This window comes from Syngnathus acus, chromosome 9, assembly GCF_901709675.1.
Source record: "Syngnathus acus chromosome 9, fSynAcu1.2, whole genome shotgun sequence".
Taxonomy (NCBI): domain Eukaryota; kingdom Metazoa; phylum Chordata; class Actinopteri; order Syngnathiformes; family Syngnathidae; genus Syngnathus; species Syngnathus acus.
In genome coordinates, this window is record NC_051094.1 from 5,141,740 (window position 1) to 5,164,489 (window position 22,750).

The following is a 22,750-nucleotide window of genomic DNA, read 5'->3' on the forward strand; positions in this document are numbered from 1 at the left end:
CCGTTTGTCTTTGGTCGAAATGAACCCTGCTAGTATTTGAGTAATCCGTATCCATTTTCAGTTCCCAGAAAGCTCCATACATGCTACCGGTAGTTCTCTTGTTAAACTGTTAATTTGGAAAATGTCTGCCCCCCCTTTCCCCCGTTATTGCTCTTTACTAGCAATCAGCTGAAGGTTTTCTTTATCCAAATCATTTGGTTGGTTCCTCCTTGAGCCTTACTACGCCACACAACAAAGACACGTCAGGACAATTGGTGGGTTTGGAGCACATCCAAATAGCTTCCGCTTGCTCCTGTTCCTTGACACTGAAGACTTTTTCCTCCTTTCTGGAGTTGAAGAACTTGCCTCTGTCCCTTCCAATGATCTCGGAGGGCCGGAGCTCCCCCGTTAACCCCCCCCTCCCCGCCCTTGTCCAGGTTGTCCTGAAAGGTGATCGTGCAGCTATTCACAAGCAAAGAAAGAAGGGAGTGAAATCTTGAAATCCATGACTGGGAGGAATCAATCCATCCTCACGTTTTTTTGCGTTTCTTTCTGGCACAGTAAAGACCATTTTGTTTTGACAGACCGGCAGCATATAAAGAAAAACAAATGAGAAATACGGATCACATTTACGCTAATAGGTTGGCCCAAGATGGTGGATTCTTGTCTTATTTTGCGTGTGTGTGTGGGGGGGGTGATTAGAGATATTTGCAAACCTGTCGCCACATGTCACACACAGTAATTAAGAGCGTGAGAAATACCCCGTGGGAGTAAACCCATCTTTTAGGTAACATCTTTTTTTTTTTTCCCCCTTTGAAAATAATACACTCCCAGTTTGCCATCTCCTTTTTCCAAAGTCACTCTCCAAAGGTGTTTTAGTGTCTTTTTTGCCAGCTTGTGTGTGGGCTTAGCTTTTGACTAGCATAGCGCATGACAAGCTGCTCCGCATGGGACTCGGGTGGACTCACCTGATTTTCTTAATTAAAATGTACCAATGTCCGCCAAAGCATCTCGAAGACATTTCACATTTCTGAAGCGCTTTATTGCAGCAGTCGTAAAACATTCCACATGTTATTTGAGCTTCTGGTCCCCCCCATCAACCAGTGTGACCCCAACGCTTCATCCCGGAAACGGTGTAGGTGAACACTTCCCGCAGTGCGGTTTGGAACCCCAGTTGGCGTTCCTCAAAGAAAACAAAGTCAGAAGCGCGTGAAACCTGAAACCGGCGCTAATGCTGGCTAGCTCCACCTCGGCTTTCCTCCTTGCCTAAACACTGAGGCCCGTTTGGAGTTTAGGGGGATGCTGGGGGGGGCCTGGATGGTCAGTGTTGTTCCAACTCATGCACGGGGGTGTGTGCATGCACTGAGAGTATGATCATCTGCTTTCCTGTAAACAACCACCGCTTTATTAGGCACACCTTGTTGGAAAGGCCCGAGGTGAAACCTGCTTTTATAACGACGAGCTCTAAGTTGCGGCTCGTTCTATGATCAGCCCACGGCCGGTAATGCTAATAATATTAGGCACATCCCGACAGTCAGAACTTGTACTACCATTAAAATGTAATTACCAGTCGGCAGCACAAGGCAAGGACAGCGCTTATTTTGATGACTAAATCTTTAAAAACGCACCAATTTTTGCAAGCTCTCAAACAAAACACGCCAAAACTCACTTAGCCGTTCCATACTGGGAAATTTGAAAAAAATACTTTGGTTTAATTGCTCAGTTGACCTGAAATTATGAAGATGTGCTTATCGGTATGGGATGCTCAAATACGTCTCGATGATTCTGCCAGAATCGTCGTCCATTTTTGTGTGAAGCTGCCATTCCGGGCCTATTAGACAGTTCTTTGAGAGGCAAGATGGCCGAAGCTTTTTTTTTTTTTTTTTTTAAACTATGTCATTGAATGTAGGCAGAGTGTGGCGAAAACAATCATTTCCAGAATCCTTAAAAAATTAGGATTAGGAAAAGCACGATTCTTCTCATGCTTGGTTAAGCGGAAAAGTAGTGAGCGACAAAAAAAAAGAATATTCTTCTCTTTCTGATTGCTCCGAACTTGTCTTTCCATTGGCATATAAGCCGTATCCCAAACGCTGATGTCATCTTGCCCTTCCTTCGACAGCAAAACGAGTTAAGTGAAAGAACAGACCCAAGTTTTTATTTTATTTTCCACAGTACAAAAGGTATGACAACTTTGTGGCTTTTGAACATTCCGTGGAAAAGCTCAATTAGCGTTGGCGTGCACTTTAAAGGCCAACTTGCCGCCATGTTGTCCGGCCGGCTCAGAGGGTGGAAGGAGGAAAGAAGGGCAGTCCGGGCCCGTCCTCTAATCCCGCTCCAGCGCACCGAGTTGCAGCAGCTTGCGCCACATTCCACAACTCTGGGGGCTTTTTGGGGAGGGGGCGGGGGGCATTCCTCCTCAGCCGGGGCCATCAAAGAAGCAGCGGTGCTTCAAAGGCCTGTCAGAGCCTAGGTGTTGATGACTGGAACCCCCCCGCCCCCCAAGTGTCCAGTTTTAGCTCAGCCCTCCAACGCACGTACGGGCCGAGCCAGGTATGTGCCGCCAACCTCCTGCGGGGGGCTTAATGCTGCCATTAATCATAGCTCATTACCAAGTGACTCGGACATTTGGGGCGGGGCAGAAATGAAGAAGAGCTGACTTGAGATGCTACACTGCAAAGAGTTTGCTGTTTATTTTAAGATCAATTCTTTGCCTGTAGGACAAGAACATTTGACTTGAAATAAAATGAACATAGCTCTTCTGAAGGCCGCCACGATTCTTATTATTTGCATCTGAGTCAAGCGTGTGACTTTTTGTTTTCTTTTAACGTGAGTATCTGTGCTTCTCCTTTTGCCACCTCTGCTCGGGTGCCCTTGCTTCCCCTCCTCTACTCGTCCTCATCTCCTTCCAAAAAATGTTGGCATCCCGCCCAATGTTGACCTTTGAACTTTGCTGGCCAGGCCTTTGTTCGTGTCACTCTGGATTTGAAAGCCTGAAGAGCTGAAAGTGACACCGGAGAGACTTAAGAGTGTGTGTGTACGTGCATGCGACACACATATACACACACACCATTGACGGTTTTAGGATGCCCTGGCACAGAGTTAATAGAGTCACAAGCCAGGCAGTTGTGCTCAGTGTTGAAGCTGTCAAGTATTCAGCCTTGTGCCACATATCAGAACATTGACATGATATTAGATGTCCCCACTTGTTTGCTTTGTGCGTCGCTACGACGACTGTGCCGCCATTTTTCTTTTTCTTTTTTTTTTGGCGACGATAGCGAGGGTTCACCTTTGGGACACGAACTTAAACGGATTCAAAAGTAAACTGCAATCTTGGGCAGGGTTTCCGAATCTTTGGTGACCTGATACACTTTTTTGGTGGGGAATAAATGCCATTGACGTATTTTTTGAAATCTTTGCAAAGCGCGGCTAATTTTATGACTGTAGACAGGAAAAACTAAACAAACCAAAAAGTTGAATTTCATTGAGAAAACAAAAAATAGCTCGGAAAAAAGGACATCCTGCTCATTTCCGACCCAAAAGATTTCACAAAGTCTCTCTTAAATGAAACCCTCTACTCTATTATCTTAAAGACCGATCCCCCGTGCTCACCCTTTGAACAAATGGACTGCCAAAATAAACAGCGGACGTGTTGCTAGCCTTGCTAATTGCCCCACCCCGCCCCGGTCCGGTCGCCACGGAAAAGACAAAAGAGAGGAAGTGCATTCTTCCAGGGATCCCTCGCCAACGCTTGTGTTACAGGAGAAGGAGGAGCGAGGGCCCCACCTGGAGGGCCCTCCCAGCTGCTCCCGTGAAACTGGATCCCCCGGCCGCACTCCTCCGGGCTCGGGGCTCCTACTTTGAAGTTATTTCCAGTGCTGGGAAAAAGAGCAGAGGCAGGGTGGAGTGTGTTGTGCGGATGTTTGCGCGTGACATCCCGGAAGGGAATCGGGACCAACGCTGGGACCAGCGCAGCACTGGTTTGGCTGTGTATCAGCATCAGAAAAATTGAAAAGAAAAAAAAAAACAACACCAGCAAAAGAAGACCATCTTGCTTGAGCTCCCGAATGCTGCATTACTCAAGTTGGGATTGTAGCTTGCATCGCTATCATACATACAAAACAATATGTTCAACTTAAAACTTATAAATCTGTAAGTATGCGCTCACGCCGACTCTGTGACAGGACAATAAAATATTCACACTTGCATCATGAGATTTTAATGGGTCTTCTCATGATGTAAGTTTGTCCTGGTTCTGACCTTGTGGAGCTGAATTATGTATGTTGGTTTTGTGTTTTATGCTGAGTCAACAAACTTTACCACCATGGCCCTCCTACACACAATTTTTAAAATATTTGTCAAAACGGTCTAAAAATGTCTACTTTGAAGATTTCCTGGATTTTTTGCGACCCACTCTGGATTTTATGAAACTTTCTGTCTTTGAGTGCTTGAATTTTCCAAACAATTGTGATGATGCCAGACGAGCGGCTGATAAGAAGAAGAAAAAACATCCCCTTCTTGTCTGACCCTCGTGGATCCATTTGGCATTTAGCAAATCCTCGCCCGCCCGCCCGCCATTTTTTTGCCGTCCAAAATGTCAGAAGGCATTTTTACGTGTCGGCGTAAAACGTCCCCCCCCCCCCCCCCCCGTAGGCTCCCATTTTCAGATTCTTGTTTGCTCTGTCGTCACTTCACCTCCCGTCAGGTTGCCGCCGCGTCTTCTCCATTTTCACCATAACCTCTTTAAGCGCAAGATTGCCGTTGAGCGGCGAGCCATTGATGAAGGTTCATTTGCTTTCCAATTACACGATGAAACCTCGATACCTGGCACCCGTGAGCATTTCCGATTGTTGGGCGTGGCTGTGATCTTTAATTCGGCAGCTGCACGGGGTGGCCTCTTTTGGCACCCGCTTGACATTTTAACATTTATTTTGTGGACATTCTTACCACCCGTGCCAAAGGAGGAGGAGGTTCAATTGGTTATTTTTCTCTCTTTTTGTGGGGGGGGCATGACCGTGCCTGCGTGTAAGGCGAGGTGAGTCTGGGACTGTGACGTTTTAACACCCGGCGCCGACTTCTCCCCAATGTTGTGTCGAAAGCAACGCTCGCCGTCTGACTTCATCAACCCTCGTGCGTCAGCGACGGCGTGTTCCGTAAACACTCGGCACTCACTCGCTTTTCATTTTTCTCCAGAATGCCTCAGTAGTCTGTCCCTTCTGCGTATTCCCCAACAATCTGTTTGTAGCGAAGCACTCCCAGTGCGGAGCCAAAACTCCGCTATTCACAATTCAAACATTTTTTTATTTCATTAATTTTTTGGAATGGTTCGGAAACATAATGGTAGCTAGCAATCTGAAAAAGTGCGTGCATCCCTGCCATAGAGTGTCTTCAATCTGTAGCAAAGCAAACCGAGCCTGGGCGTTTGGAGGGAGCTCAGGAGGGGTCAGCCGGGGGTCTTCTTTGCAAGCCGCCCGGTCACCTGCGGGTCAGCGGCGGGGCCTTGGGAGACAGGCGCTCGGCGTGCACGCCCTACGCTCAAACACGGCGCCGGGGAGGCGTGAGGGTGCGAGGACTGGCGCCGGGCCCAGGTTTGCCTACCTCGAGGTTTTTGTGTGCATGTGATCGACAACACGTTGCTTCAGTTGACTTTGTCTGACGGGATATCGAGCAAAACCTGCTTTGAAGGTGAGGCGGTAAATACGAAGAAGCAATCTGCTGCCTCTCTCTCTCTCCTTCCCTCTCACTCACTCTCCCTCTTTTTTTTTTTTTGCCTCGGACACCATGTGCTGAGTGTTAGAACGTTGCGCGACATGCTTCAGCAAGAGCCGAGCTTGGAATAGACTTCTTTGAATTTTTTTGGCATCTGTAGCCCGCAAGCGTCCTACTCACACCCTCAACTCTCCTTAGTTCAAAGGCCCTCATGGCTGCTGGCGAAACAAGAAAACAAGCGGAATGGGTTTGCCCTATACGCAAAAAGAAAATCACTGATGTACAGCTCTGGGGAAAAATGAAGAAAAAGTAACAGTTTTTGCTAATTATAGGTGAAAATGAAATATGACACTGCTTTTAATTCAAATTTAATTAAACATGCATTAAAAACGTGACATCCCAAATCTAACTACAAATCTTGTTATTCGTTTGCAGAACATGCATATTATTCTCAATAAGTAAATAAAATGTCCAAATTTTGGGGTCCCATGGATGTGCCAATAAAACCAACCTAATTAAGCAATAGGGTCATCCCTACCTAAATTTGGGTTTGCGTTCGGGTTAACCTAATTCTGTCTGTCAGAAGAAGCAATGAATAGTCACTCAATGCCTGATCAAAGGCTTAATCAATTGTGTCACAGGCAGACACAATCAATAGCCCGGAAGGTGTGACTTGCATTTTCCTGTCCTTCCGAGAATACCCCTCCCACCCCACCTCCCACAAATGGTGGTTTAGAATTAGGATTCTTTAGAAACTCTCGAGTCATACAAGGAAAGTTCTTAGCAGAGCGCGGTTGGAACGAGCGCCACCCTCCGAAGTTGCGGCCGGTGCGCTACAGGTGAAGTTGAAATTCCCTCGCCAGGATTTCATTGAGCATTTGTAACAGGACACTCATGTGACAGGCGGCCCTCACTTTTCAAGCATATGACAACAGGCGGGGCAGGACAAAAGCTGCCCCCTCGTGGTACTTGTGGCGAGCGCCTAGCCTTTTACGACCATTATTCTTTGGAATGTCACAACTTCAGAAAAGCAACCTCTGTTTTTGGACACGTTTAGACCAAACCTCTCCCCTATTTTTGTGATAGTGCCGCTTCTTCTTCAGGTGCTACATGGTGTCAAAGGTTTGAGACCAGCAGCATGTTCTAACCCTTGTGGAGATAATGCTAAGCCTCGAAAATAACAACAACATTGGCCTATTTTGCAGCGCAGAAGTCTCCCAAGGCCGGCCGGTGAGCGCGCACAATGCTCCAGTGTTCAGGCAGCGGGGGCGCCGGCAGGGCTTGTTCCAAAAGCTCCACAGAGCAGCGCTTAGCTTCTAAGGCACAGGTGTCAAACTCAAGGCCCGGGGCCCAGATACGGCCCGCCACATCATTTTATGTGGCCCGCCAAGACAAATTGTGCATCAAATTCATGTGTCATGACTAGAATTGCAAATTGTCTTCACTTTTAATAATATCATTTTTTTTTTCAAATTTGACCAGTTTTTACTCGTCTGATTTGAAAACGAGTTATTTGTCAGTTTGTTTTGTAGCTTTTATGTATATAATAGGAGGTGCTCATACATTTATTTGGGTTGACAGTCACAATGGCTCTCCGAAAGAAGCTATGACTACAATGCGGCCCGCCAAAATAATGAGTTTGACACCCCTGAATCTAAGGGCTTCCCTTCCCCCACTCACATTTGCGCGAGGCACTCTTGAAGTGCTCGTGCAAATCTACCGAGAAGTGAAACTGACAAAATATAGAAGTTGTTGAAGTCAAAAATGTTGTCTGGGCTCCCACGCAAATATTGTCCTTGTGAACTATGAATTGAGATTGAAATGCAGCCGCTTCTTTCCGTCTCAGCGGGCGGGCGGGCGGCCACTTTGCCACTCGCTGTCGGTTGAAAATGACATCGCAGTTGCCCCGGGCGTCGCCGACCGATCACAACTCAGCTGTTTTCTGAGTTTAGTCATTTGCAAGCTGAGCCCTGAGCAAATGCGAGGTCCTTTGCGGTCCACAGCAAGTGGCAAAACTGCTTTGTTTATGTTCATATTTATTTTTGTGCCTCGTCCTGGATTTCCACAAAGGCTGCTTCAAAAATGCGACTTTTTCATATGCACTGACATTTGTGTATAGTGCGACTGCAGCCGATGAAAAAGGTCAGGGGTCACCTCAGGGATGAAGGCTATCTGGGGTCATCAGCAATGGCCCGGGCGGGGCCCCAAGCGGACGGCGCCACAATGCTGACTAATTGGTTTGTGAGGCGCATTTTCTCTTGGCATTGTTGCCAGGGAGGCCAATCGATTCGGGTTCTGCTTCTTGCCCAGTGACAAATTCGACGAGTGCGTCACGGAAATTGGAGCGCGTCGGACTTGTTGGATTTACCGGATTTGGAAATGCTGGGCGTCGTTCTCAGCACACCGACAATCTCTGTGGAGTGTTTTTTTTGTCAAATAGTTTTTAGAAAACAGGTGCCGATCCGATTGAAACTTGTTCCTCTGTCTTGTCAGAGGGGATAACTCCAATTCTGAGAATCTTTTCTTTCCCCTCCTTTCCAGATGCATCCTTGGGGATTGTGTAACAACAACGACGAGGAGGACCTGTACGAGTACGGCTGGGTGGGCGTGGTGAAGCTGGAGCAACCAGAGCTGGACCCCAGTTGTCTCACCGTGCTGGGAAAGGTAAACAAGAGCAGCCGCCGACGCCTGTTGCCGTCCCCAAATACGCCAACTGTCAACGTGCCGTGTTCCTCAAGACGGGCTTTGTTGTTTAAGACTTGGCCTGAGCGCTCCAAACATGGTCGCGCGTCGCTCAGACCTTCACGCGGCTTTGAAATCAACAGAGCTGGAATCTATTCTGCTCAATTTAAAAAATCCAATTACTAAATTCGTGTGAATGCGCAAAAACGGGCCGTTTACTCAGAGCGGTGTCTAAAAATAAAAGGTGTCTGGGAACACAAGGACCCCCAGCTGTGCTTGGCATAGCAACGGCCACGTTGGCCTCTATTTAAAGCACGACCACGGCCATTTTATCGAGGTGGTCGATGCAAATGGTTTTGAAAGCAGTTTCAGTGTTGCCAATTTATTTTTCTAAATCGAGTGCATCAATGACATGAAACTAGTTTGTTTGAGTCGCTATAATTCAAGCTTTGAAAAATTCAAAGAGGAAGAATTTGGAGGAAACGACGAGGGGCTCGGCGAGGGTCGGCCGCTCGGCTGTGTGAGGTCGGCGGGCCGAGCTGACGAAAGTGCTGGCGTGTGACATATCTTGACACGCTTCTTTCCTGCCTGCTTTCCTGTCTGCTTTGTGTGAGCCGCGCCGGGTTCGGGAGCCTTGATCCCGTTTGCTGTAGTAGCGGCGGCATCGGCGGCGCTCTGTCTGTCTGTCTGTCTGTCTGTCTGTCGGTCTGTCCAGCGTAAGTCATCATCTGCAGCAGTTATGTGCTTGTCGTGTGTGGCCTGCGTCAAGCACCATCAGGTTAAAACAACGCGTGCCAAGATAATATTTCAGAGCGCGACCGGGGCCCACTACAAAGCGCTTAATAATAACCCCAGAGAGCGGCAAAGAGAACAGTAGAAGAAGGGGGGGGGGGGGGGGTTCATGCCATTTCCTCCCTGAAATAAAGCGAGCAAGCTCCTTTCAAGTTTGCCAGAGGCGGCACGCAAGCGTATCATGTGTATCCTATGTCCTAAAATCCGCAGCGGCCTGTGGAAGGAACAATGTGTGTGGCCAAAGCGAGGGGGTCTCCTTCCGCCATTTCAGCCCATTGCTTTGCGGCCTCCCATATATTTGAACCCACGGCGTCTCGTGAAAAAACAAACTCCAACTTGAAAGACTTCTGGCCAGACCTTCGACTTGTGCCAGATTTGGTCTCACGGAGGAATGTCTGCGCAGATCGAGCGCTGCCGCAAACAGTGAAAGGTGTTGGGTAGTTGCGGCCCCTTCAAAAAGTTGGTGCATCAAGAGGGTGTCAAAGCACTACTTTACTACTAGGCAGGGCTCATGAAAAAGCATGCCAACAAATGATAAATGGCAAAAAGGTTGTCATGTAGGGCAGAGTGAATATGATTGTGTTTTCTGTCCCCCCCAGCGTTAACATAAGTCAAAAGGTAAAGTAACACAGTGACCTCGTACTCGTGTCCTCATCTTGCTTTGTGGACGCGTGTGGAATGCGTCTGGTGATGGGTAGGCACGCCGGCCAGGAGGAACTGGCACGGATCGTTGGAAGCCTTTGAGAGCAGGTTTGGTGGTTCACACTAATGTCATCGCGGTCCCAACGCAAACAAACTTTGTACGCCCCCTAAACACTCCACTCGTGAATCCCCCCCCCCCCCACAGCAATTGATAAAAAGCACCGGCAGGAGGTCCGGGGCTGGAGAACGGCTTACGGAGCTCTGGGCTCCCCGGGCGTCCCACGGCTCTTCCTGGCAGGGTGCTGGCGGAAGAGCTTCGCTTTTTCCCCGAGGGTCCCGCCTCGCCCGTTTCCATGGTCACTGGGAAGCTTCTCGTGGCATGCGGCACCGAGTGAGCCCGGGACGGACTCGCCCGGCTTTCGAGGCCAAAAGAGCGCCACGGCACACTTGTTCTCCGGCTTTAGTCACGTGATGTTTACAATGAGTTTCAGATCACAACTGGATTTTGGGCCCTCCCAACATATCGTTTCACGAGAGTTCAATCTCAGCTGCGCCTCAGAACGTCTGATCAAAAGCGAGGGACGGACACCCAGCCGGTTGGGCCACTGCCTCGTGCCTCCCCTTCCCTCCCCTTCATCTTGGCTGAAGCTTTTGTCGAGGAATGTCTGCGTGAGAATCCGCGCGCCCCGCTGCGGAATCTCCGAGAGGGGCCCCCGCGCTGCTAATCTGAGGCCCGTTCCTATCTGGAGATGCTTCCAGAGCTGGAAGATTAGCGGGGGCGAGAATGGCATCCTATGCTCTCGGGCTGCTTTTATGCTCGGCCAGCGAGCCCACGATTGTCCGACATCATGTGATGAGGAGGAGGAGGAAGGCCCGCTTGCTTCAGTGAGCACAAGCCTTAGCAATTGACTCACTGGCCCTAACATTAAAAAAAAAATAAAATACACTCTTTTGACTGGATGTCTCGCTCCTGTTGAGATTATATTGTTTATATTTATCCACCTGACCACACATGCGATGCCATTTCACTGCCTGTTTCCTCCAAAGGTGTTTCTTCAATATTGACATTCGCTAAGGGGGGTGTTTGTTTATTTTCTTGGGTCACGATATGATGGCATCTATCCACCAGATGGCGATCGTGTTCGCATATGCAAAGCATGCAGCAATATTTTACAGCCATTACTATTTCCTGCAAGAGTGCCTCGCCACCAAAATCAATAGTCGCCTTGGATGTTGGAAAATGGTGTTTTTATATTTCTCCTTCGTGATTATGTTTTAAAAGGCAGAATTTTCTACTCTTGCCAATGCACGTCATTGGTTTAATTGTTGACCGAGCGCCAGGGTACACTCTGCCAGATAAGACAACAATGGAGGGTTGTGTTGCGCCATCTCGATTTTTGCCCGCTGCTCAAGGCCGCTTTACAGTCGTGCCGAGGTTATCTTTATTGGGACCACAGAACAAATACACAACAGAACACTCGCACCAAAAAAAAAAAATGAAAGAAGTGCTTTCTTCAGTGTTTGCTGATAAGATCTTTTGATCACTTTGTTCTTACTGTGAGAACTTCATCCACAAAGAGAAAACGCTTTGAACCCCTGAAGAGGTCCAAGGGATATTTCGTGCCTTTTTTTTTTACATGAATACGATTCAAAGCATCCGGCCGCATTCTACGTTTACGAAATCCAGCAAACTTGCTTTGCTACTGAAATGATCAGCGTCTGTGGCTATTGATGTTGAATAATTGTTTATATGTCTGACGGAAGTACCTGTTAAAGCAGGGATTGTCAACTGGTAGTCCGCAGCCCTCTAGTGGTCCGTGGCAGTATTGCAGGTGGTCCGTGGAATTGGAAATAGAAAACAATTGTAACATTTTCAAAAACAAAATTAATTTATTTTCCAGTTAATTTTGTGAATCATTGACCCATCTAAATTGTGACAAACGTAGATGAGATTCTCAAAATAGACATACAGATGCAAAGCCTGTGTAGGTCTATCCTCCTTTGGTGCAAAAGGAGATAATAATCCGCCAAAGCAGCGATCCCTGAGTTGCTTCTTCTGGTCCCTTGGACAAAACCAGTTGAAGATTCAATTCCCCCGTATTTTAGTCTAGTTGTGCTCAAGGGGCGAATTTCCCCCAAGCTTGTGACACTGAGGTGTACATTGCGAGAGGTGTAATTTTGCACGGCGGGAATACTGCTGGTGGTGGTCTGGGCTACGGAGTGAGCTACATGGGTTTGGGAACTTGGTGTATGTGTGCACGCATGCGTGCGTGTGTGGTCTTAATTGGGACCCGCTGCTCGTTTTGCCCCATGACCTTGTAAAATACAACTGTTAAGGCCTCGTATGTTCCACCCCCACCACCACCACCAAACGTTAGCGTCCTCGTTTATTTGTGTCAGGGCCATAAAGTCGCTCCGTAACAGGATTTGTTTTGTTTTTTGTTAAGATCATGCTGGCACAAGCTATCGTTATCAGATAACTGGCTCAGGATGCCGCATTACATCACACAAAAACCAGTGATTGCTTTGAGTCTGCAATTTTGGATGAGAGATCCAGTGGCTCTCGTCCAAACATCCTCTGTGCTTAAAAAGTGGTATTCCTGTCTCGGCTCACAGAAAGTTTGTTTGTTTTCCTGCAAATCACAAAGGGCTGCAGTCCTAAAGCGGTAAGAAAACAGCACGAGAGGCACGCCGAGGAAATTTAATTAGCAGCTCGTCCTGCTCCTGTGGCTGGGAAGCCCGAGTCGGAGCACTCCCTCTAAAATCAAGATAAATACTCCAGTCGTGCTGTAGACTCTCCGCAGAAGGTGTAATTCTGACATATACCAACATGTTTTTGTATTTGATACTTTTCCCCCACGTCACACTTTCAAAGTCATCAAAACACACTTTTGAAATGATTCCTTAGCACTCCCTACTCTTGCTTTAAGTATATTGTAAAAACATGACAAAAAAAATAGTTACACATTGATTGAACTGTATATTTAAAGTGTGCAATGTTTGACTAAAAAGTAAAAAAGCAGGTCATCTAATGAAATTCTGTTAGCTTAATGCTAACATATGAAGGCAAACGTCATTGACTGGCTAATGGACATTAGCATGGATCTCTCCCGCGAGACTTTGTCGAAGTGTTTCTTAGCGTAGCACAGCACGACATGCTACTGCACTGACGCTGTGCAACTCCTAATTCAGAAACATTTGAGACGTAGCCAAAGACGCTAGGGTGGAGGACATGATTCTTTGCAATACACTAACTTTTGTTAAATCAATGTCGCCACATTTTCCTAAAATAGGCCAATACAATACTTTGTGTTCATGTCTTTAAATAAATTTCACAGATTTCTTTTGCAAGCTAAATAACATGGCAACTAGTTAAACCACAATACATGGCGATACGTGCTGTTGCTGAGTACAACATACATAGAAGCCTCTCAGTACACACACACACACACACACGCACACACACACTGTTCGGTAGCACAGGATAATTGTGATTACGCAATGGCTGGTGACTGGCTGCTCCACATTGTTTCTTGGCAGGAAGGGATGGATGGATGGATGGACGGATGGATGGATGGATGGATGGATGGATGGATGGATGGATGGATGGATGGATGGATGGATGGATGGATGGATGGAGGGATGGATGGACAGATGGACGGATGGTGGGCAGAAGAGAGAGAGTGCTTGCTGGTCAGGGAGAAAAGAAAATGACATGGAAACAAGTGATGTGTCTTTGTAACGTCAGACAGAAAGCACTGAATGGAACATGTGATGACATGATTTTTGTTGTTGTTGTGGTGAGCCGCTGCCCGCTCAATGCCCGTGTCCTCTGACACTGCCAGTCGGGCAGCTTGTGTTGGCACTTGACTCAATTCGGTGTGCACTTCATCCGAGTTATATGACATCCACTTAGCGCTGGAAGTACCTCAAGTGACTTCTTTCCCGAGTGTATTTATGTTGGCGTGACTAAACTCTTCACATTTGCTCCGCCTTCCAAGTGTGAACGTGATCTAAACTTCAAGTCTGGCAAAAGTAGCGCCAGCCGTCCGACTTGTATTTGTCTTTTCGGTGGTTAGATAGTAATAATGCGCAGAGCTCCTCCTCGGCCAATCAGCACCTTTGTTTTTGAGCATGTGACTCGGAGGCGCTCCGAAAGGTCTACTAAGCGGCGCTTAACACAATTTTGAAATTGTTCATTATAGTTTTGAGGCAGAAAAGTTTGATCTTTTTTTTTTCCCCCATATTTTTTTGGGATGGTTCAATTAGGCCTGAATTGTTCACATGATAACAATGTCACTCTTGTTTTCCCCGTCGGAAGTGGTTTTTTTTTTTTTACATTTGCGGTGTGGCAAATGGAAAAGATAATCAAGGTTAATGGTAGGAAACTCACCAGTTTGCCACTTGCGGGAATGAGGAAGTTGGCGCCGAGTCCCAGTTCGCCTCATCAGTTTACAGGCTGTCAGGTGACTTGAAACAGAGCCGACCTGCCGGGCGTTGGGTCACGACATTGACGCGGCGGCGACAATTGATGCCAGCGCAGAAGACGCAAGAGTCAGGGGATGACTTTGAGACGTACCGAAGAGGCTCCGCGCCGTGTTGGGAGTACGAGTTCTCTCGGTTCCTGTGGCGTCGAGAATTACAAAGTTTACATCGACAACAGGGGGCGGTGCGTTAACAAAACGGACGCTTAATTCTTGTTCCGCCAACGCACTATGAATCAGAAAACCACGTCTGCTAGACAACCTTACAACATTTTTTACCTGAAGTTTTCCTCAAAGCCAAACAAAAAGCAGAACACGCTGGTGGAGTTGAAGCGCAGAACAGACCGCTATGTTTGCTTTTATTTTTGGGCAACTGTGGCCGAACAACGGCGAGAGGGGCGACCACATATGAGAAGAGCTATGGGAGAAAAGTATGCCTTTATCTTTTAATAAAGCCAGCAGGCAACATGGAATTACGACGTAATAGCAGTGCGCAGTCCTCTGAAGACTTAATTGCTTTAATTATAGCAGCAGTGGCGGGTGGCGGAAGAGGAACAAGACCAAAGGAGCGGCAAAAGTAGAAGGCCATGATAGCGGAAGCAGGCGCAATCCAGGTGTGCAAACGTGCCGTGCGTACGTTTGCACGCTTGGGTTACGCGGAGCAAAAGCATCCCAAGCTGCCAGGCCGATGTGGCGAGGCTAAAGATAGCTCCCGTTTTGCTCGCCGTCTAGACTCAGTAGCCGGCTGCTCTTTTTGCGGCTGCGGTTTTTGTCCTCTCGCCCGCCCGGGCTAGATTGCGCGCGCCGACGAGCCAGCAGCAAATTGGCATAGCCGGCACCCAACCGCACACGCACACACACACACACACACACACACACACACACACACACACACACACACACACACACACACACACACGTGCACAGCCGCTACTCCATACCTGACCTCGGTCCATACCTGTCATCAAGCCTTGAGTATGTGAAATGATTTTTCATACCATATTGCTAAATATTACAGTTTCGTGCTCGTTGTTTTTTGAATTTCCAGTTGCTTTCATTTCCACCAAATTGTCAGCGGTTTTTTATGGTGTTTTTTTTATTTTGTGTCTTGCAAAATAAACGTTATTTTTCCTATAATTGTTTTTTGTTTAAAAGATACATTTTGATCTTGTTTGTTTTTATTCTATGATAATGAAATCGATGTATTCAGAAGACTTTCTATGTTAACATCTGCTTAGTAAACTACTCAGTAATTTGGAAAATTGTCATGCCTGGATTTCATTTCCAAATTTCAACAATTTTATATTTTAGCCTCTTTTTTGGGCTTTGTGTCGACATTGCCAAATCCTCGTTGGAAATAAATAAATAAAAATTTAAAAGAATATTTTCCCAAAAGAAAATATATTGTCACTTCTATTTTGGCCCCATGTTTTTTTTTTTTTTTTGTAAGGCCTGCCAGTTTGCCTGCGGGGACATTTTTGTTGTCGTCAGGCAAGTCGCTGCACTGCAGATTCTTGAGGAGGGAGTTCGTCAACTTGTTCGTTTTTTTTGTTTTTTTTTTAAACTTCACAGCCACAGCTATTAATTATTAACTGGGAGAGACGACATCAAAGCTGCAGACTAATGCCAAATTAAGTGTGTGTGTGTGTGTGTGTGTGTGTGTGTGTGTGTGTGTGTGTGTGTGTGTGTGTGTGTGTGTGTGTGTGTGTGTGTGTGTGTGTGTGTGTGTGTGTGTGTGTGTGTGTGTGTGTGTGTGTGTGTGTGTGTGTGTGTGTGTGTGTGTGTGTGTGTGTGTGAGGCTATGGAGGAAAATTGAGTGTGAAAAGAAGCTTTTGGACTTTCCCAATGCAAGAAGACAAGCAAAAAGAAAAAAAATACCAAAAAAAACAATGAAAAGTGCAGGAAACAAGTGGACAAGTGAAATAGCTGTTCCTAATATTTTGACCGTTCCATGTTGCTACATAACATTGACAAATGACAAAAAAAAGTATTCATAAAATAGCAAAGAAAATGACTTAGAAAAATGACTGTTCCTGGTAATATTACGTCTCGTAAAAAAAAAGCACCGAAATATCCATCCATCCCTTTTCCGAACCGCTTATCCTTTTTTAGAGTGTCCAGTTGTACCTAATATAGTATGTGCGTGTGTTTACATTTTGCTTGCGGGTTCCGTCACCACGTGTGTGCTGCATCTGATGGAGAGCTCCCCCTAGTGTACATTTTCTAATGGTCAACCCAAATCAAAACTGTGTTGCGTGTTTTTTGTGTGTGTGTTTTCAGGCCAAGCGAGCAGTACAGCGAGGCGCTACCGCCGTCATCTTTGATGTGTCAGAAAACCCGGATGCCATCGACCAGGTTGGTACACACAGAAGTCTGCTGTGTCCAAATTTGCCGGCTGTGTCCTCCAAGGCCAGTTCGAAGGTTCCGTCCTTCGCATCCCTGGAAGCTCCGCCTCTGCGGACCGCATGAGCCGTGGTGAATTTGGACAGGAGGACCTATCTCTGTACAAATTAATAGGCAGCGTCCTTCAATGCACAATATGGTGACGACGTGGTGTCATTTCCGGCGCGACAAGGTCGCACTGCCAAATTGTTCCAAGGTTATGTGACCTATTGACCCCAAACTATGAAGAATGATAGTCCCACATAGGCTGATTGAGATACACCTCTATCGTTTGAATGCTTAATTTTTTTAAATGAATTTATTTCTGTAAATACTAGCATTTTAGCTCAATAACTTCCAAATCATGTGACCTATTGACCCCAAACTGTCTAGGATGATGATCCCAAAGTGGGCTGGATGAGATACGCTTTTTATAATCTCATTTGAATGCCTACATTTTTTAATGAACTGTAAATATTAGCGTTTCTATTATATTAAATTACGAGATTTAATTATATTAAAACACTGGCTCGAGCGCAGCCTTTCAGATTCCACCGGCACGATTGTCTCGAGCGGGTGTCCGATCCGGATTGGGTAGCTCACGTGGCTCTTGTGTGTCTGTCTCCTCAGCTCAACCAGGTGGCGGACGACCCCCTCAAACGTCCCGTGGTCTACGTGAAGGGCAACGACGCCGTCAAGCTGATGAACATCGTCAACAAGCAGAAAGTGGCGCGCGCCAGGATACAACACCGACCGCCCAGGGTACGGCTCATTTCAAATCAATGATCGTGTCAGGTCGCACGCCCTTGTTTTATATCCTATTTGACTTATCTATTACTCTGGCAGCTTACTTATGCCAACAGACGTTTACGGAAGAAGAAGAAAAAAAACGCGCTCCTCCCATGCGCACTGAATTTTGGGTAATATTTCCACATTGATGCTAATTTTTGCACTTTGTTGCTGCGGCGGGTGGCGTTGCGCAGCAGCCCACCGAGTACTTTGACATGGGCATCTTCCTGGCCTTCTTCGTGGTGGTGTCGCTCGTCTGCCTCATCCTGCTTGTCAAGATCAAGCTCAAGCAGAGGAGGAGTCAGGTAGGCGATTGCGTCGCTTCTGTGTTTTTGTCTTTCGGCACACACCACAGTTTATACGACCTCGCACGTCGTAACATGTCTGCTTTGCAATTCCGACCTTTTTTGGTCTGTCTGTTTTTGTGCGCAGAGCTCCATGAACAGGATGGCCAGCCAGGCACTCGACAAAATGGAGACACGCAAGTTTAAGGCCAAAGGCGGCAAAGTGGCACGTGAGAGCAGCTGCGGGGCGTCCGACTCGCTTAGCAGCAGCTCCACGTCCGACTGCGCCATCTGCCTGGAGAAGTACATCGACGGAGAGGTATGCAAGGGGGGGGGGGGGGTCAAAAACCGTGACAGTAATGCCAATCAGTATCAAACGACAACATAAAGCGCAGTGCCGCTAATGGCTCCCTCTAGTGGGATGCGAATAAAATGTTCAAGCTGTGCCTAATGATGCAGCGGCTTCAAGTTTTGTTTGCATTTTTTTCAATCAAGATGTCTATTGCGATTCAGTTGTATTTAACTTTAAACGGCTATATTTGTGTTCCTATTTTTATTTTATTTTTACAACTGCTTCTTCTCAAACATTCATTGAGGTAATACATATGTACATGTGGGTGAACCAAATTGAATTGATAAGACGCATACAAGACCCGGACTGCTTCTTTTTTGGGAAAGTAAAAGCAGCTCTCCTCATGTAAGCCATTTTCTTTGATTCTTTAACCGTGTTATTTTTCCCCCTCCCACCCCTGCAGGAGTTGCGGGTCATCCCTTGTGCGCATCGCTTCCACAAGAAATGTGTGGACCCCTGGTTGCTCCAGCATCACACCTGTCCCCACTGCAGACACAACATCATCGGTAAGTTCTGCAGTGCTTCACCCGCTGGCTTTTTGTAGGAATGAAGAAAAACAGTATGCATTTTCATCACAGTTTAAAATGCTTCTCAGGTCATAAATGAAAAAAAAAAATGAAGCAGCCCGTAACGATTGCATTGCTTGACCCGTCGCATTTGTTTGAAGTGTGTTTGTTTGGCTCCACAGAGCAAAAGAAGGGAAATGCAGGCCCCGCTTGCATGGAGTCCGGCAACCCGCTTCACGGGCGGCAGCAGAGGGTGGTGCTGCCGGTCCACTACCCCGGCAGAGTGCACCGAGCCGGCCAGGTGACGGCATACCCCACCCGAACCAGCGTGGACCTTCACGGCAACGCCATCACCGTGCTCACGGTGGACCAGCACGCCGACCCTCCGGGCCTGTACCCGCCCCGAGCCGCCTCGTCCTTTCTGCGGAGCTACCACCCTGCCGCCTTGCACTTGGACCACTCCCTCAACCCTCATCGCTGCGGCCTGGAGCAGCACGGACCCCCCGCCTACCAAGCGCCGCCGCCGCCGCCTTCCCAGCAGCCTGCTTTGAAACGCCCCAAATTCCACGGCCGCAACTTCTCGCGGGCGGCCTGTTTCTCCCAGTACGAAACCATGTACCAGCACTACTACTTCCAGGGCTTGACTTTCCCCCAGCAGCCTCCCGAGGGGGGTCAAGGCCACAAGAGGGCCTTCCAGCAGGGGCTTTTGTACCCTGCCGTGGTCCACATGGCTCCGGCGTCCTCCAGGGTGGCCGACGCTTCCAGCCTGAGCTGCTACCACGGCCACCGCTCGGCGTGCAGCGGCTATCTGGCCGACTGCCCCGGGAGCGACAGTAGCAGCGGCGGCTCGGGCCCGTGCCACTGTTCCTCCAGCGACTCCATGTTGGACTGCACCGAAGTCAGCAACCAGGGAGTGTACGGGAGCTGCTCCACCTTCCGGAGCTCGTTAAGCAGCGACTACGATCCCTACGTCTACCGGAGCAAGAGCCCCTGTCGGGGGGAGGCGGGGACCGCGCCGTGCCCCTCCGCCCCTGAGGAATCGACGCCATCATCCGTGGGACCCTCGGTACGCGATTGCCTCCAGCTTCCCTACAACTCCGGGGACCGGCTGGCCAACTGCAGCTTGGAGCCCAACCGCAGCGGTCGCTCATCACTGGAACCCGAGGAGACCATCGTCCCTGAACCCCCCGCCGCGGACGTCGGGGCCCAGGTGAGCGAGCTCGGGGCAGGAACTGCGGCGGGGTGCACCTGCTGCTTCGAGGCGCTTCCCCAGAAGGCAGACTCCAAGGCCCGAGACTCGGAGCAGACGTCCGGACCTTCGAGACCCTCCGGGAACTTCTCGCGCCCTTCTTCGGAAGGACCTCCTCGCTGTTTCTACAAGGAGATGAAGGTCCATAGGGGACACTATACGGAGGACTACGCCGTCAACGTGCAGTACGCCGAGTCGGAAGCCCAACCGGCACAGGGCTGTTGCGAACTCAGCCAGCGAATACCCATTATCCCCGAGGACAGTGACTGTGAAAGCAGCCTTTTGCCCGACTCCGGCGCCACGTGGTCGGAAGCGCATAAGGACGACTTCTACACCCGAGGTGGCTCGTACCCTCAGAGCGAGGAGACCAGGGCTTTGTTTCCGCCGCAGCTCTCTGAAAACACTCCTGGCCGAAGTACTGAGGGCTGAATTGTGTTTGGTACTGTCCGGTCGGTTGAAACCTCCAGTCGCCTTGCTTTCTGGTGAATGCGGCTGCGTAAACAACCTGGGGGTGTCTGCCCAAATGCTGGTTTCTGGTGAATGTCGTCGTGTAGGAACGTGGATCTTTCTACCGAAATGTTCGTGAACGTGTCCGAGCGGCCATCCAGGGCTGGACATCTGCATCTTACACTGCCTTCCGAGCTTCGAGCCAGTTTGTACGGTCGTAGCGATACCAAAACAAGCAAGATGTGATTGTGTTGTTGCCACCGGAGCTGGCCACCACGTCAACCACGTGGAGGAAAAATACATGTCGTGTGCTATTTTTAACACTTGAAACTGGTTAAAATGAGAAAATATTCAATCACAATGGAATTGACCATTTGTACCAATTTGGGGTTGCTAAGTGAAAGAGGTTTTGTGGTCTGAATCTTTAAAACGTTACCGCGTTTACATGAATTTTGGAGACTTAAAACCCAAACCCGCAGAAAGTCAGTCAGAATCCTTCCACGATGTTTCCGAAAGCCCTTTGAGCATTTGTTCGATATTCAGCACAAGGTCCGTGCGCTCGTATGCTCTTTGTCCTCACTAGCACGACAAGTCAGCGCGACAGAAACGGGCCGCTAGCTCGCGAGCTAGCGTGCGACTGGCGGCCAGCAGACTTATTTTTTTGCTGGTTTTCTCATTTCGACATTGTTTTGTCTTCAACGCAAAGAAAATGTTTCCAATCGTCATTCGAACACGTCCTACTCGTGCGCTAAAAGGCATTTTCTTTCTGGTGAGGACAAACGCGAGCATGGCTCTGGAGTCCGTGCTCAAAGGGTTTTGGCCATGAGCGGGCTTGCGCCAAAAGGCCAAAGCAAAAAATCCGACGTCAAAAGGCTTCCTTGTTGTACTTTGACGAGTTGGAGCAAAAAGAAAACAATGCATTTGAAATACGATACACGTTCATGCCTTTCTGTTTGTCCTGCAGACTGCTTTCCATACTGTTTCTATGAAATACACGCACGCACGCACGCGCAGAGGACAGGCGTCCCCAAAAGTTGCCTTTTTGCATCGCAAACCTGCATGCTGGCGGAACACATTTGTTGCTGTTGTCTTTTGGGGGTACATGAGTCACTATTTAATGTGTTTTTTTTTTTTTTCATGTTTGTAGCACTTAAAAAGATGAAATTGTGTACAAATGAATATTTTGTAAAAAAAAATGTAAGAAAGAGTATAATTATTTGTCCGTCAGTCAGTCTCATTTACGAATGTTTTACGACATCAACCTTGTGTATATTTGTGTACATGTACAGCAAAAAAAGCATTTCATGAATGGAAATATGTTCTCTGAATATTTATTTACTAATATATTTATCTCAAAGCCATGTCTTATGTTCAGAGTTTATCGGAGAGACAACGGAAATCACTTACGGGCGTAAGACTTTGTAAATACGCGTGTGTTCACAATTGCACAACAGTTGAGACGGGATGATTCAATCTTCTGACCAAAACAACAACAAAAAAACATTTGAGAAACTTTTGTAGCGTAGCAGACTGTTTTGTAATTACCAGTGTACAAAGATGTGTGTCAAATATACACTTTTATTCAAGGAAGTCCTGCCTTGTCCTGTCTTGATGCTGAGAGAAAAAAAAAAGGCACATGTTTACCACATGGACATCACATTCATTCAATGCAAACACATTTTGAAGGCACACAAAATTGTTCGGGTTCGATTCTGGCTCCGCCCTTCCTGTGTGTGGAGTTTGCATGTTCTCCCCGTGCCTGCGTGGGTTTCCTCCCACATTCCAAACACATGCATGGTGAGCGCTCCAAATTGCCCGTAGGTGAGAGTGTGAGTGCAAATGTTTGTCTCTGTGTGCCCTGCGATTGGCTGACGACCGGTTCAGAGTGTCGCCCGCCTACTGCCAGCTGGGATAGCAACCCTCATGAGGAGAAGTGATTCAGAAAATGGATGGGTACATACTGAAATGAAAATTCTTTTTTTAAATCTTGTCATAATTTACATGAATGAAGATATATAGTAGCTTTTCCTCAGTCATTTTCCTAATAAAAAAGGTCAATTTGGAGACAAAGAAAAGAGAACGCAAACCCGGCTCTAGCTCGACCCAGAAATGCAAGTCCCTAACCCTTTTGAAAGTGAGCATGTATTGTAAGACTTTTCTTTTAATTTAACCCTTACATGCATAAGTGGGTTGCGGTTTGGTGGCGCACTGGTTAGCACGTCTGCATCACAGTTAGGAGGGTGCTGGTTCGATTCCACTTCTGACAATTAAATCATTGCTGTGTGATCATAGATATAATACCTAATATCATACAAGTGAATTACTCTCTCCCAAAATTACAAAAATGGCATTTAAAACATAATATGGGTCATTTTTGACCCACTTATGGAAGAGCGTAGGCTAAAGTCTTTAGTGCATCTCAGGGTTAAAAATAAAAAAGGATTATGCATACACCA

The 22,750-nt window shown here is 47.6% G+C and overlaps 1 protein-coding gene across 2 annotated transcripts in view; it reads left to right on the forward strand.

Moving 5' to 3' along the window:
- znrf3 (zinc and ring finger 3) overlaps positions 1 to 21,884 on the forward strand; it is a 34,931-nt gene extending 13,047 nt beyond the window's left edge. The window contains exons 2-8 of one of the 2 annotated variants that reach the window (XM_037258126.1): positions 8,227 to 8,349; positions 16,566 to 16,640; positions 17,298 to 17,429; positions 17,651 to 17,761; positions 17,889 to 18,059; positions 18,496 to 18,598; positions 18,781 to 21,884. In XM_037258126.1, the coding sequence (XP_037114021.1) occupies positions 8,227 to 8,349; positions 16,566 to 16,640; positions 17,298 to 17,429; positions 17,651 to 17,761; positions 17,889 to 18,059; positions 18,496 to 18,598; positions 18,781 to 20,276 (2,211 nt within the window). In that variant the 3' untranslated portion in view covers positions 20,277 to 21,884. The remainder of the gene's footprint in view (positions 1 to 8,226; positions 8,350 to 16,565; positions 16,641 to 17,297; positions 17,430 to 17,650; positions 17,762 to 17,888; positions 18,060 to 18,495; positions 18,599 to 18,780) is intronic. The other variant, XM_037258127.1, reaches the window with a different exon arrangement.
- The last annotated feature ends 866 nt before the right edge of the window (positions 21,885 to 22,750 follow it).